This window comes from Bubalus bubalis, chromosome 2, assembly GCF_019923935.1.
Source record: "Bubalus bubalis isolate 160015118507 breed Murrah chromosome 2, NDDB_SH_1, whole genome shotgun sequence".
Lineage (NCBI taxonomy): Eukaryota > Metazoa > Chordata > Mammalia > Artiodactyla > Bovidae > Bubalus > Bubalus bubalis.
In genome coordinates this window covers 57,247,513-57,261,649 of record NC_059158.1, presented here as the reverse complement: position 1 = coordinate 57,261,649, position 14,137 = coordinate 57,247,513, and the positions used below count along the sequence as shown (strand labels likewise).

At 54.3% G+C, this 14,137-nt stretch overlaps 1 protein-coding gene across 1 annotated transcript; it reads left to right on the top strand.

The window, feature by feature from the left end:
* Positions 1–623: 623 nt before the first annotated feature.
* PROC (protein C, inactivator of coagulation factors Va and VIIIa) lies at positions 624–11,188 on the top strand. Its single transcript, XM_006047419.3, has 9 exons — positions 624–729; positions 2,047–2,133; positions 3,569–3,735; positions 5,278–5,302; positions 5,421–5,558; positions 5,660–5,794; positions 8,197–8,345; positions 9,272–9,389; positions 10,510–11,188. The coding sequence occupies exons 1-9, from the start codon at positions 684–686 to the stop codon at positions 11,085–11,087; spliced, it is 1,443 nt and encodes a 480-aa protein (XP_006047481.1). The 5' UTR covers positions 624–683; the 3' UTR covers positions 11,088–11,188.
* Positions 11,189–14,137: the final 2,949 nt, after the last annotated feature.

The following is a 14,137-nucleotide window of genomic DNA, read 5'->3' as shown; positions in this document are numbered from 1 at the left end:
AGAGGCAAATCTTTTCCTGTTTTTACATCACATCATGATGTTATCAGGAAGGCAGGCCATTGAATAAGTAACAATGTTTCTCTTATGCTGACACATAAAATAGACGCATCTTGTAACTAACGGCATCCTGCATGCACGCTAAGCCGCTCAGTTTTGTCTGACTCTTTGTGACCCTGTGGACTGTAGCCTGCCAGGTTCCTCTGTCCATGGGATTCTCCAGGCAAGGACACTGGAGTAGGTTGCCATATCCTTCTTCAGGGGACACTCCCAACCCGGGGATCAAACCTGTATCTCTTATGTCTCCTGCACCGGCAGGTTTGTGTGTGTGTGTTTTTTTACCACTAGCGCCACCTGGGAAGCCCAGTGGCATCTTAGATTTGGTGAAATAACATTATCAGTTGTGCTGATCTGAGGCAAACGGCAATAGCACTGGGTAAAAATGTCCTCATCTGCGAAAAGGGGACAGTGTCCCTCCTTTGGCCAGCTGCTCTGAGGCTACAACGAGGCCACGTCTGGAGGTGCCTGCCCTCGCCTCCCTCCCACTGCTGGGGCACAGGGGGCTTGGGGCAAACAGAGCTGTCCTGAGCCGGGAGCTTGTTTGTTTATCTGTGCAGGGGGAGGCCTCTGCACCGAGGGCCAAGCAAATATTTGTGGTTGTGGATTAACTCGAGTTCCAGGCTGTCATGGCGGCAGGAGGGCAACCTTGCAGTTTCTCCGTGGCCCACCCCAGTAAGTCCCCTTCGAGGCAGGTCTGTGACAGGGGCTGGAGGAGGGGAGCAGGCCTGAAGGTGGGATCTTCTCGCCAGGGTTCGAGAAGCTGGCTGGAGCTTGGCGTAAGGAAATCGCAGCTCTGCCAGCATCCAGGCCAAAGCTCTGGTTGGCATTCCTCGGGCTTGGGTGCCATGGTTCCCAGGGGCTTTCTTCCCAGACTCTGAGGGAGGTGGGAGTTGGCTGAGGGCCTCCAGATCTGAGCCATCATCAGAGGCAGCTTGGAGTCCCGGGGTGACCAGGGGTGCCCGCCCCACCCCCATTTCTACTTCTAAACCCTTTAAACAAAAGTCAGAACTAGCCTCAGAGGGAGTCAGCAAAGGTGGGAGGGGAAGGTGGGAGGTCAGCAGGGAGTGGGTGCTGGTGGGGCACCCCCTCAGCCTGGGGGGCAGCGGGGCGCCTAGGTTTCTGGCCTGAAGTGCTGCGTCTGTGGCCTTGGGATTCGCCTGGTGGTTTGGGGCAGGGGTTAAAGTTCCAGGTCTGGAGCCATGCGGGCCTGAGCTGGAGTACTAACTCTTCCACTTCCTGGTTGGGAGTGTTTGATGCGTGACTTCTCTCCTGTGAGCCTCAATTCCTGCTCTGTGAAATGGGGTGACACCGTGAACACCTCTCTCTCGAGTGGTGGTGAGCCTCAGCTGAGATACTAGTAGCTCGAGCTTACTGAGCATTTGCTATGCGCAAACCTACTCAACAGCTTTATGTAGATCAACTCATTTAATTCTCACAAGAACCAGATAAGGCAGAAATACAGTTTTCCCATCCATTTTACAAACGAGGAGACCGAGGAGCAGTAAGGGGTCTTGCCCAGAAACCCTGTCCTGGAGCTGGGATTTGCTCTGACTTGGTGACCTGCCCTCTGAACCAGGTACAAATTGCTTGAAAGGCACCATGAGTGTCCAGTAAATGTTAGTTATTACTCTTGGCCTGGCTTGTAGACTGGCAGAGGCACCACCCCCAAGCCCTCATCAGGGGAGGGCACAAACCCTTCAGTGCCGAGTCCCCTTTGATCTTCCCCAGGTTGCTGCCCCTTCCACTTCTTCTCTTCACCCTGCAGACTCAGGGCGTGTGACTTTAGCTCTGTATAGAGAAGCGGACCCCTGGGACTCCTGACCCCAGCTTCTGCCCTGGCGACCAGTGCGCTCACACACACACACACACACACACACACACACACACGGAGGCTTGTTCACTCAGCTCCCACGGTGGGGGCAGGGCGTGGTGGTGGGCAGAGTGGGGCCTGGTGGGGCTGCTGGAAGCTCAGAAGTCCTCCTCAGACAGGTGGCTGCAGCTTCAGAATGTGGCAGCTTACAAGCCTCTTACTGTTCGTGACCGTCTGGGAAATTTCCAGCACAGCAGCTCCTCCCGGTAAGGCCATGCTCCCCTTCCTTGCTCCCTGGGACCCTCGGGGTCTTCATACCTTTCGCCATCTCCTCTGAGCCTCAGGGTGAGGTGTGAACAGGGAGGACGTGAGTGAGGGCAAGAGCAGCAGGGCACACAGGGTCTGAGTACAGAGATGATGACCCGGAGCCCCTGGGGCACGCCCTTCCTCCTCCCTGGGGGGGAGTGGTCACACAGTCCCCTGGCTTTCCCTCTCCACTACTCCCTCCCTCAACTGTGTAAACTCTAGGCCCAGCTGCCACCCATCCTACCCCAGGGCAGCCTCTCCTAAAATGCTCATCTGCTGCCCTGAGAACCGGAGGCCAGAATGCAGGGGGAGGGGAGGCCTGTGGGAGAAATGAGCTGCCTGGCTTATTAGGCGAGCCATTTCCTCACCTCCTGGGGCCACAACAGGCTGTTTCTTACATTTCTGCCTCTTCTTGAGTGGCTGGTCTGCCTGGGGTGCCTTCCTCCCCACCCCCAACCCTGGTCCATGTGGCTCCTAAGGCCAGACTCAGTTCCAGCACATCTTCCTTCCCCAAGGATGCCCTTCCTGGCCATGGCATCCTGGAGTCTCTCTTTTACACTCCCCAACTCGGTCCCTCCACCGCAGCTATCCCCCTGCATCCAAGGCAGACACCTTTCAGAGCCTGGGGATATCGTGGTGCTCCCTGGGTGGCTGCGTTGCTGTTGTCCAGGTGTTCCCGCCCAAGGGGAAGGGCATGGGAAAGTCATCATGGGGTGGGGGAGGGGAGGGCAGGGAGGCTGGAGGGAGGGAGTCAAGACTGGGTGCCTCAAGGGGTACTTGGAGAACAATGAGGCCCATTTAACTCTGCAGTTGAACAATACCAAGAGGAGTGAAAGTCGCTCAGTAGCGTCAGACACTTTGTGACCCCATGGACTATAGCCTGCCAGGCTCCTCTGTCTATGGAATTCTCCAGGCCAGAATACTGGAGTAGGTTGCTTTTCCCTTCTCCAGGGGATCTTCCTGACCCAGGAATGGAACCGGGGTCTCCTGCACTGCAGGCGGGTTCTACCAGCTGAGCCATCAGGGAATCCCAGTAATAGTAGTAGCACGTGGCACTGGTCACTGGCTGCTCATTTCTGCGCCTGGCACTGTGCTAAGTGTTTTACATGATTATCTCATCCTCAGCTTTTGATGAATAAACCAAAGTGAAGAGAGGTAAAGGCTTGCTCAAGGTCACATGGAGATTGGGTTGGGTTCAGAAGGTCTGTCTGTCTTAGCACACGCGCTCTGAATGGTCAAGTGTCCTGTCCTCACATGACCTGTCACCTCCTTCGGGAGAAGGAGGCGTGCAGGGGAGGAGGGGAACCAAGATGCAAATCTGCCCAGGGTCTCTCCCCAGTGGGGGCCCCTCACGGCAGGCCCCCCACCAAAGTCAGCTCCCCATCCCCATCCCAGACTCAGTGTTCTCCAGCAGCCAGCGTGCCCACCAAGTGCTGCGGATCCGCAAACGTGCCAACTCCTTCCTGGAGGAGCTGCGGCCTGGCAACGTGGAGCGTGAGTGCTCAGAGGAGGTCTGTGAGTTCGAGGAAGCTCGGGAGATTTTCCAAAACACGGAAGACACAGTAAGGCCGCCCGACTGGGTGCAGAGCATGAGGCTCAGGGGTGGGACCTGGAGGAGCAGCCTGGGGCCCTTGGGAGGGGGGGCAGTGGATGCCAGCCCCTTGCCCTCCCAGCTTGCTGGGGTGCAGCCGTGGCGTAAATGGCCCTACGGTCTTGGTCAGGGCACACAGGACTCCAAAGAAACAACTCTGCAATGAGCATGAAGAGTCTGGGAAGCTTTGGGCTGGGTTCCCACTCAGTCCCACGGGAGGCAGTTCAGCCCCAGTTCACCTGCAACTGGCCACCACTGCCTCCCTCTCCTCTCTCCCTGTGGCCAAAAGGCCACCACTGCTTCCACGCCGCACCCCTGCTTAACTGCTCATCAGGCGACCCAAGACTCTGATGTCTCTGCACACACACCCACTCTGTGCCTCAGAGTCTCCAGGGCTGAAATCTGGTTGCTCAGGGCATCTAAAGAAAGGGTCTGTCCTCTGTCCCCCAGAGCTCCGTGGTGGAGACCCTGAGGCGCACTCGGTAGGGGAGGTTGCTTCCTGATACAAGGCTCAGACCCCCTCCAGCTTCAAGAGCTCACTTTAGCTTCTAGGACCTGGGGGCTGTGCCATCACCTGGGGGGCCCTCAAGCTGTCTGTAGGCATGCCCTCCCACTCAGGGCTTTCAGGGCTGAAGGGGGAACTCTGGGCGGCTTTTTCTCTTGCCCTCCTCTACCACCTCCTTGATTAGATCCTCACGGACTCTTTCCTCAAATGGCCTCTTCAGCAGACGCCTAGGTGGCTTTCTGCAGGCATGGCCTGGGCACATCACACCCACCTAACCCGAGTCTCCAGCGGGGGGCTTGTGGCCTGGGCATCAAGCAGTGGATCTTAGGGAATGGTGGTCCCAGCCCAGCAGCAGAAGTGCCACCAGGATGGTGGTTCAGTCACCAAGTCTTGTCCAACTCTTTTGACCCCATGGACTGTAGCCCGCCAGGCCCCTCTGTCCATGGGGTTTTCCAGGCAAGAATACTATAGTGGGTTGCCCGACCCAGGGATCGTACCCAGGTCTCCCGAATTCATGGCAGATTCTTCACCAAGTCACCAGGGAAGCCCAAACCTGGTTACAAAAACAGACTTCTTTGAACTAGCAAGCTGTGTCTCACCTCCAATGTCCTGCTGGTCACTCAGCTCTGAGCACACCGGCTCAGGGAGACCAGACAGGTTGAGAAAGGAGGGAGGGGCTGGAAAGAGACAGAGCAGGGCACTCCGGAGGTGGGGGAGCTTTTGGGTTCCTTCTGCCGCAGTGGCTGCTTTGGTGGCTGCCAGCACCCAGAGCAAGCTTCCAGGGCACGGGGGTCAGGTATGGGATGTGGAGATGGCCAGAGAGGCAAGGAGGAGCCTGGCATTTCTCAGGATACAGCTGCCTCCCCACCGCGCCCCTCCCCGGCTAAGGGGATTGACCCCTCCTTGTGTGGGATAATCGCTCCCCTGCCCGCTTAGATGCTGCTCTGCTGGACCTGGGCCAGCGCGGGGTGGGCTGACGGCCCCTGATGCCGCCACTTCTCTCCGCAGATGGCCTTCTGGTCCAAGTATAGCGGTGAGTGCGCTCCAGACGTCGGGCCGCCATACCTGTGCCCCTCTGGGGTCTCCGGGTCGCTGGGGAACCGGGAGCGGCCCGGCGGCCCGGGTGACGCCCTCTTCACCCCTCGTCGCAGACGGGGACCAGTGCGAGGACCGGCCCTCAGGGAGCCCGTGCGACCTCCCATGCTGCGGACGCGGCAAGTGCATCGATGGCCTGGGCAGCTTCCGCTGCGACTGCGCGGAGGGCTGGGAGGGCCGCTTCTGCTTGCACGGTGAGGGGGCGGGGGCGGCGGGGCGGGGACCTCCCCGGGCTGGTGGCCGGCCGGACGCGTAGAGCCTCGGCGCCCTCGCGGCGCCCTCCGTGTCTGCCCAGAGGTGCGCTTCTCCAACTGCTCGGCGGAAAACGGCGGCTGCGCCCACTACTGCCTGGAGGAGGAGGGCAGGCGCCACTGCAGCTGCGCGCCCGGCTACCGGCTGGAGGACGACCACCAGCTCTGCGTGTCCAAGGGTGAGCTCCCTCAACGGGGACCGCACGGGATCCCCGGGCGGTGAGCGAGCCACCGGGCTGAGTCCTAGGCAAGGGAGATGGGAGACGGAGGGTGTCCCCGACGGGTGTCGTGGGTGTCCTGCCCGCTCTTTCCTTCTCTTGCCCAACTTTCTCCAGGGGCCACTGCTCACCTTGGGGACGCCTCCTGGGGCAGGAGCACAGAGGCAGCTCCTCGGATGAGCGGATGTAGAGGGCGCGCCTCCAGCATCCTCCGCATCTATCGTGTGTGTGCTCAGTCATGTCTGACTCTTTGCGACCCCATGGACTGTAGCCCACCAGGCTCCTCTGTCCCTGGAGTTTTCCAGGCAAGAATCCTGGAGCACGTTGCTATTTCCTTCTCCCGGGGATCTTCCCAACCCAGGCATTGAACCCGAGTCTCTAGCGTCTCCTGCATCGGCAGGCAGATTCTTCACCAGCTGAGCCACCGTCTTGGATGGCTTTACACCTCCCTTTACCGCTGGCTTCTCTTAAGAGAGAGCGCAACCTTCTTTTCTGTTTTCCTTTTTATACAGTTTAATTTCTATCAGAGTTATATACTTACACAACAATCGGAGTTTGGCAACTCTTACCACGTATTTCAACAGGTCGTTCCTCAGTGTGGATCTTCTTTCATTCACTGTGTAGCACCTTTTTCATGTGGAAATTCACATCTTCTACTTCTAGGAACATTTCTTTCGTTATTTCCTTGATGGCTTGACCTTCCTGTTTCTCTGTTCTCCGTTTCTGCGTCTTCTAATCGGATCTCTTCCCTTGGGGCTGATTTTCTAGTTTTATGATCTCTTCTATTTTCCATCTCTTTGATTCTGTGTTCTTCGTTTGGGGAACTTACCACGACTCTATAGTCCAGTCCTTTTATAGTCCTTTTACTGAAAAACAAAAACAAAAACAAAAAACAAAACAGAAAATCTAACTTTTCCTTTTGAAGTAATTAGAGAGTCACAGGAAGTTTCAGAGAAATGCCTGGTGAGCCTGTTGGCCAGTGGCCTTTTCTGTGAGACCATCTGAAGGCTCAGGTCACTGACAAAACCCTGTTGCTCAGATTCTTAGGTCTTTAGGCCATTTTCTGAGAGGAATCATCCAAACTCATGCTTGGGTGGTCCCAGACTGGCTTCCAGCCCCTTGTGGGGGTGCAGGGGAGAGGAGCTGGCAGTTGCCCAGTCTGCAGGTGTCTGCGTGACTTTCTCTGGCCAGCCTTGTGTATCAGTCTTTCCTGTGGCGTCTCCTTGAGTCCTGAGCTCACAGTCTCTGGTTCACCCTCTTCAGAGAATACACCTAGGGTCTTCTGCGGGGATCAGAGAGGACAGTCAAGTCACTGATGAGGGGTCGAGACAGAAGCCTAGGGCTCTAGCAGTTTCTTTGACAAACTCTCAACATTCCTGCCATGCTACCTGCACAGCTTCCTCAGACACACACGGAGGCTTCCTGCGCATCTCTGGGGCTAAGCAGCCTGCTACTGCATCTCCTACGACTGGCTGAGGTTTCGGCTTCCTCAGACGACCAAGCCAGTCACAATGCCCCTGGGCTTCTGGAGCTTTGTTGCTATTGTCTCATCTCCATTTGCTGTCACTGTTCAGTCTCCCTGCTGATGGCTTCCTCTTGCTCCTGCAAGTCTGAATCTCTCCAGCCAGTGTGAAGAGCCCTGGCCTCAGTTCTGTTCTGCGCTCTCTCCTCCTGCCAGAGGACCACACAACTGTGCTCAGAGCCACTTTGAGGCTCTCCAGGAGTGCCCACCTCCACCTACCCATGAGTTCTTACCTCTGTTAGGAGCTCGGTAACATCCTAGCGTGAGAGCTCACTGCGCGTCCCAGGGATTACTCCCAACAGCCCTGGGGTGTACTGAACTCCTAGAACTTGAACAAGCTGCCTAAGGACAGGCCACAGGTTAGAGATGCTGCTTGGTCTGACTCTTGCCATTAAGTGGCACTGTTTGTTAACCAACTGACTGACCTGAGGGGCTTTGCAAGTTGATAGAACTACATGTCTAAGCATCATTTATCCTGCTGCTACTGCTGCTAAGTCACTTCAGTCGTGTCCGACTCTGTGCGACCCCATAGACAGCAGCCCACCAGGCTCCCCCATCCCTGGGATTCTCCAGGCAAGAACACTGGAGTGGGTTGACATTTCCTTCTCCAATGCATGAAAGTGAAAAGTGAAAGTGAAGTCGCTCAGTCGTGTCCGACTCTTAGCGACCCCATGGACCACAGCCTTCCAGGCTCCTCTGTCCATGGGATTTTCCAGGCAAGAGTGCTGGAGTGGGGTGCCATTGCCTTCTCCATTTATCCTACAAGGCAGCAAATGAGGCTGCTGGCAGAAGGTGGACAGACATGGGGGGCAGGCACTCAGCTGCTTTCTCCTGCCTTCAGTGACGTTCCCCTGTGGGAGGCTAGGGAAGCGAATGGAGAAGAAACGCAAGACCTTGAAACGTGACACAAACCAAGTAGACCAAAAAGACCAGTTGGATCCACGGATTGTCGATGGGCAGGAGGCTGGATGGGGAGAGAGCCCCTGGCAGGTAAGAGGAGAGGCAGCAGTCCACCATCTGGGTCAGGAGTCACTGAGCCCAGTTCCTGTTCTGGAGGCACCAGTGGGGAGGGAAGTGAGCCTTTGCTCGGGGTGGGGAGAGGCAGTGCTAAGGGTAGAGGGTCCCAAAGAAAGATGGTGCTAACCTAATGAGAGAGGAGCAGTTGGGCAGGGTGGAGTGGGCACAGGTGTATGTATCTACAGCACCCTTGGGTGCAGAGCAATCAGGAAGAAGTATAGCTTTAAAAATCAGCTGGAAAGATAATGCTGTGCTGGTGGTGTTTCAGGCAGAGGCCTGCTTGAGGGGAGCAGCGTTTGCACAGCAAAAGGCTAGGAGGGAGGGTTGACCCCTGAGTCCCTCTCCAGCTTCCCCATGGCTAACACTTACTTGATGTCTGACTCCCAGGCACTGGGGGTTAGGGTCCCCAGAGATCAATAACCTGGGGACTGGTAGGTCTTGGGGATCTCACCCCCAGGAAGGTCAGGATCCTAAACACACGGCAACCCAATGGGACCAGAGCTGGGATGGCTGGCAGGACAGGGGCTGAGGGAACCTGGAGGGGGACCCCCAAGGGCTCTGGGGGGCCTCAAAGGCTACCCGGGGGACTCGAGGCCCAGCCTTAGCCATCGAGGGTAGGAAGGACTCTCTGCATGCTGCTGAGGGTGATTATAGGAACAGCATGGGCAAACGTGGGGAGACACCCTGGAACAGGCCAACTCTTCTCAAACGTGAGGAGGAGAAAGTGCCCAAAAGTCCATGCTGTGTGACCAGGGAACCCAGGAAAGACCTACTTATGCAGCCAGTGTGTTGAGCTTGAGAACCATACATAGGGCTGTGACAAGAGCCCAGAGGCCTGAGCGGGGCTGTCAGAAAGCTGTGTTGTGAAGTCGCTGCCCTCCACCCACCCCCTCTTCCAGGCAGTGCTGCTGGACTCCAAGAAGAAGCTGGTCTGTGGGGCGGTGCTGATCCACGTCTCCTGGGTGCTGACGGTGGCCCACTGCTTGGACAGCCACAAGAAGCTCATCGTCAGGCTCGGTGCGGGCTGGAAGCAGGCGGGAGGGTGGCTGGGTTTGGGGAGCCTGGTCTCTGGGGGGCTTGAACCCATGCAGAAGGCATCTGGTGGGAAGAGGGCTGTGTGCTCCCAGCCCGCCCCTCCCATGGTGGGAGTTTAGACACCACAATACCAGGTAAGTTTGCACGTAAGGGGTTCTCTTTGAATCTGGTGGCCAGGTGTTTACGTACGTGTGTTTGCAAGTGAGAGGGTTACACACATACTGTGTCTTCACTCTCACTGTGTGGAGCAGGCTGTGTATATGTATCTACAGCACCCTTGGGTGCAGGGGTGTCCACATGGCCTGGCCTCAGGGCCGCACTTCACACGGATTGACAGGGATCGACTGTGCAGTGGGAGCCCTGGCATCTGCCACAGCAGCCAGCTGCTCCCCTGCAACAGCCCAGGGCTCCCCAAGCCTGGGCCCCACTCTATCAATTTCTGGGGGTGGGGGCTCTCACTCCAACCATCATGCAAAAAGAAGGAAAAAGATATGTATTGAGAATGACTGACCAGACCCACACTCTCTGCCATTATGTCCAGCACAACCAAAGGCCAGTGGGCTCCCATGGGGCTGGGCTTGGAATAAGAGCCCCACCCCCACTTACTAGGCGCCATCTGCCTCGCCTGAGAAGACCTTGTGTCTTATGTGTGATCCAGATCTTTCTTCCCTGGTTAGAGCCTGTGTCCAGCTGGCCCTCCTCTGGGTCCTGCTGCTCCTGCCCTGCCCCCACCTCAGCAGGCACCCCATTTTCTCTTTGAGGCTCTGGTCTATGTCCCAGGTTTCCAGGGAGTTTCCCTGCTGACTGCCCACTGCTGGTCACTGCCCAAGCCTCACTGCTGCATCTCTGAGCCAGTCCTGAGTTCAGACCAGTGTTTGCCCCTTTATGATGGACACTCGTGGGCTGTTAACCTTGATAGGGACCTGAGGCACAGCCCTGTGGCCCAGGCCTGCCAGGGATGCATGGTGACCACTCCCACTGTGGACCCATTCCCTGCCATCCACCAGGGCCCGCAGGAGCAGGGCAGTTCTGCTAGCTTCAGCGGGGCCCCTGGGGAAGGACGTTCCCCCAGGCTCACTCTGACAGCCCCACTGCCCTGCAGGGGAGTATGACATGCGGCGCTGGGAGAGCTGGGAGGTGGACCTGGACATCAAGGAGGTCATCATCCACCCTAACTATACCAAGAGCACCAGTGACAACGACATCGCCCTGCTCCGCCTGGCCAAGCCTGCCACTCTTTCGCAGACCATTGTGCCCATCTGCCTCCCGGACAGTGGCCTCTCTGAGCGCAAGCTCACCCAGGTCGGCCAGGAGACTGTGGTGACAGGCTGGGGCTACCGTGACGAGACCAAGAGAAACCGCACCTCCGTCCTCAGCTTCATCAAGGTCCCTGTGGTCCCCTACAATGCATGTGTCCATGCCATGGAAAACAAGATCTCTGAGAACATGCTGTGCGCTGGTATCCTCGGGGACCCGAGGGATGCCTGCGAGGGTGACAGCGGGGGGCCTATGGTCACCTTCTTCCGTGGCACCTGGTTCCTGGTGGGCCTGGTGAGCTGGGGCGAGGGCTGTGGGCGCCTCTACAACTACGGCGTTTACACCAAAGTCAGCCGTTACCTTGACTGGATCTACGGCCACATCAAAGCTCAGGAGGCCCCTCTTGAGAGCCAGGTGCCTTAGCATCCCCCGTCACTTGTCTGGACCCCAGAGGACACCCTTGGGTAGGGGCTGGATTGTTGAACGGCAAGATGGTGGACATTAAAAAGGGCTTGCTGCAAGCACACCAGCTGCGGCTCTGTCTTTTCAACCCTTTTCTGGGCTGCTCTGGAGGGAAGGATTTTTGGAGTATCTACTGCGTGCCCCACACTTTATGAACAGAATCTTATTTAACTCCTACAGCACCTCTGTGGGGTAGGAAGGAGCGTATCCGAGGTTTGTGGCATCTGAAGCTGGTAACACATAGGAGAGCTCGCTTAATGAAAAAGAACACAAAATGGGACTACAAAAGTGTGAGAGCCCCTTCCAGGACTTTGGAAGGAGTTTGTGTGAGTCAGGGATCCTGATCCAGAGTAAATCCACCTCTGAAGGTACAGATTGCAGCTCATATTATATGGGAAGAAACAGGTTCAGGAAGTTTTGCATTGTGAAGCCAAGACCCAAACTAGGTCTGACTTCCATCCGGCTGTCCCCTTCTCTTCGTGCTGGCTATGGAGGCCAGCATCGGCCTGGTGTGAGGAGGAGCCAGAGACCCAGAGGGGTTGGTTGAGTCCAGAATGAGCTCACACTGTAAGTGGTGAAGCTGTTTAAGAACAATGTCACACAATCAATAAAGGCGAGACTCTGTCTTGACCTGGCCTTATAGGCGTACCTGAATGAGACAGAGAAGTAAGTTAGGATGCACCCAACAGAAAGGGATAATGGTGAGATAAAGCCAAAACGATTAGTCTAAAGTCATCAGATTAGTCTAACTCTATGTTAGACTAATCCCACTCCACTTAGTCCCACTCCAGTACTCTTGCCTGGAAAATCCCATGGACGGAGGAGCCTAGGGGGCTGCAGTCTATGGGGTCGCTGAGGATCAGACACGACTGAGCGACTTCACTTTGACTTTTCACTTTCATGCATTGGAGAAGGAAATGGCAACCCACTCCAGTGTTCTTGCCTGGAGAATCCCAGGGACAGAGGAGCCTGGTGGGCTGCCGTCTATGGGGTTGCACAGAGTCAGACACGACTGAAGCGACTTAGCAGCATGTATGCCTCAGGCAAGTCACTTCTGTTTTCTGGGCATTAGTAAAATGAAGATTAGATTGTCAGCAGTGGTTCTCAACCTTCACTGTACTTTTGAATCTCCTGGGGGGCTTTCAAAAACATGTCCATCCAATTTCACCTGCAGAGATTCTGGTTTAGATGATTTAGATGGGGAACCAAGACTTAGAACTCCTCAGCTCATTTTACTGTGTAACTAGGGTTGAAAGGCACCAACCAGATGGTCTTTAATCACCTACTTGGGTAGGTGCCATGATGCTCAGGGCCAATGAATATAAAGAAATTTCAGCACAGGGAGTTCCCTAGGGGTCCAGTGGTTAGGACTCTGAGCTTTCACTACAGTGGCCCAGGTTCATTCCCTGGTCAGGGAACTAAGATCCTGCAAGTCTCAGGGTACAGCCAAAAAAAGAGAAAAGAAACAATAAAACAAACAACAGTATAGCACAGATCAATCAACGGTACAAGAAACCTTGACTTATGATTACACCCCGCTTCTCAGGATCACAGCGGCTGCATACAGACCAGAAGGGACACCAGGACCCACTGAATTCTCTATGTGAAACACAAGGAAAGAAGCATGGTGGAGAAGGGGCCTGTAGGATCCATCTCCTTAGGACCTGGGGAAGGGTAGGTGGGACTGCTTGGGGGTAGGAGGAAGCCTGGCCCGGGGCTGGTACCATCTGCTGATTAGTGCTTCAGGCAAGTGTTCCCAACACTCGCAGTGGGACATGACAGATTGGGAGAGTGACGGCATGCTGAGGTCTTTACCCCTGTAAAAGATTTCCTAGGTGAGTCTCCTGTCAAGGTGGTTAACTAGCATGGTAGAGAGAACTTCTGGCATCCCAGCTGGAGGAGACCTGCTGACCTGCTCTATAGTGAAACTGGTGAAAATTATTAAACATTTAAAGTTTCTAGAAATGGCCCTATGGGCAAACAAAGTAAGAACAAAATTACAGCTTTTAAACCAGTATAAGTAAACTTGATCTGTCCATAGAAGGCAAAGAAGGAAAATAAAAGTAAATGAGCAGCATGTAAAAATTAATGGTATTTCTACATGCTAATGGTGAACATGTGGAAACCAAAATTAAAGTCATAATACCACTTCCAATCACTCTAAAGAAAATGAGGCTCTTAGATATTAGTTTAATAAAACATGCCTTAGATCTGTGTAATGATATTTACAAAGTGCTGATGAAAGAAATTAAAGAAGACTTAAATGCATGGAGAGACAACAGAAGGTTCAGCACAGTGAAGATGCCAGTTTTTCCAAAGTTAAGCTGTAGGTTTAACACAATTCCTATAAAAATCCCAACAGTTTTTTTGTAAACAAGCTTACCATTTCATGTGTGTGTGTGTGTGTGTGTGTGTGTGTAAAATGCCTTCACTAGCTAAAATATTTTAGAAAAAGAAGAAAAAATGAGAAGGCACTCTACCGAGCGTCATGGATGATGATCTAGCTGCAGTGATTAAGATTGTATGGCATTTGTGGAGGGAGAGACACACAGATGAGTGGAATGGAAGAGAGAATCCAGAAACAGACTCACATAGCCACGGCTGTCTGATTTCTGACAAAGGTGCAAAAGCAATTTGTTAGAGGAAGGAGACCCTGTCAACATGTGGTATGTTGTGGGGCATCCTTAGGCTAAAAAATAACCCCAATCTAAGTCTCACAGAAAAAATAGACAAAAATTAACTCCATATGGGCTTAAATATAAAAACTGTAAAATGAAACAAGAAGAAAGTATAGTTAACGAAAACTATGGAGTAAGATGGAAATAATAAAGATACTGTAACTGGGTTAAACTTACCAATTAGAAGAATTTTTTTAATAAGAAAGCTTTTTCTTTCAGAATAAAAGATAAATCTGACAATATATTATTTACAGACAACATAAAATCAAAAAACACTGAAAGATTGAAAATAAAGAATGTTAGAAATTCCTCATTGATTTGAATGAAAAGAAA

Coding starts and splice junctions, on each gene's coding strand:
- PROC (XM_006047419.3), top strand. CDS start 684: ATGGCGGCAGGAGGGCAACCTTGCAGTTTCTCCGTGGCCCACCCCA. Junction 730..2,046: donor TTTCTCCGTGGCCCACCCCA/GTAAGTCCCCTT, acceptor CTCCTCAGACAG/GTGGCTGCAGCTTCAGAATG. Junction 9,390..10,509: donor GAAGCTCATCGTCAGGCTCG/GTGCGGGCTGGA, acceptor ACTGCCCTGCAG/GGGAGTATGACATGCGGCGC.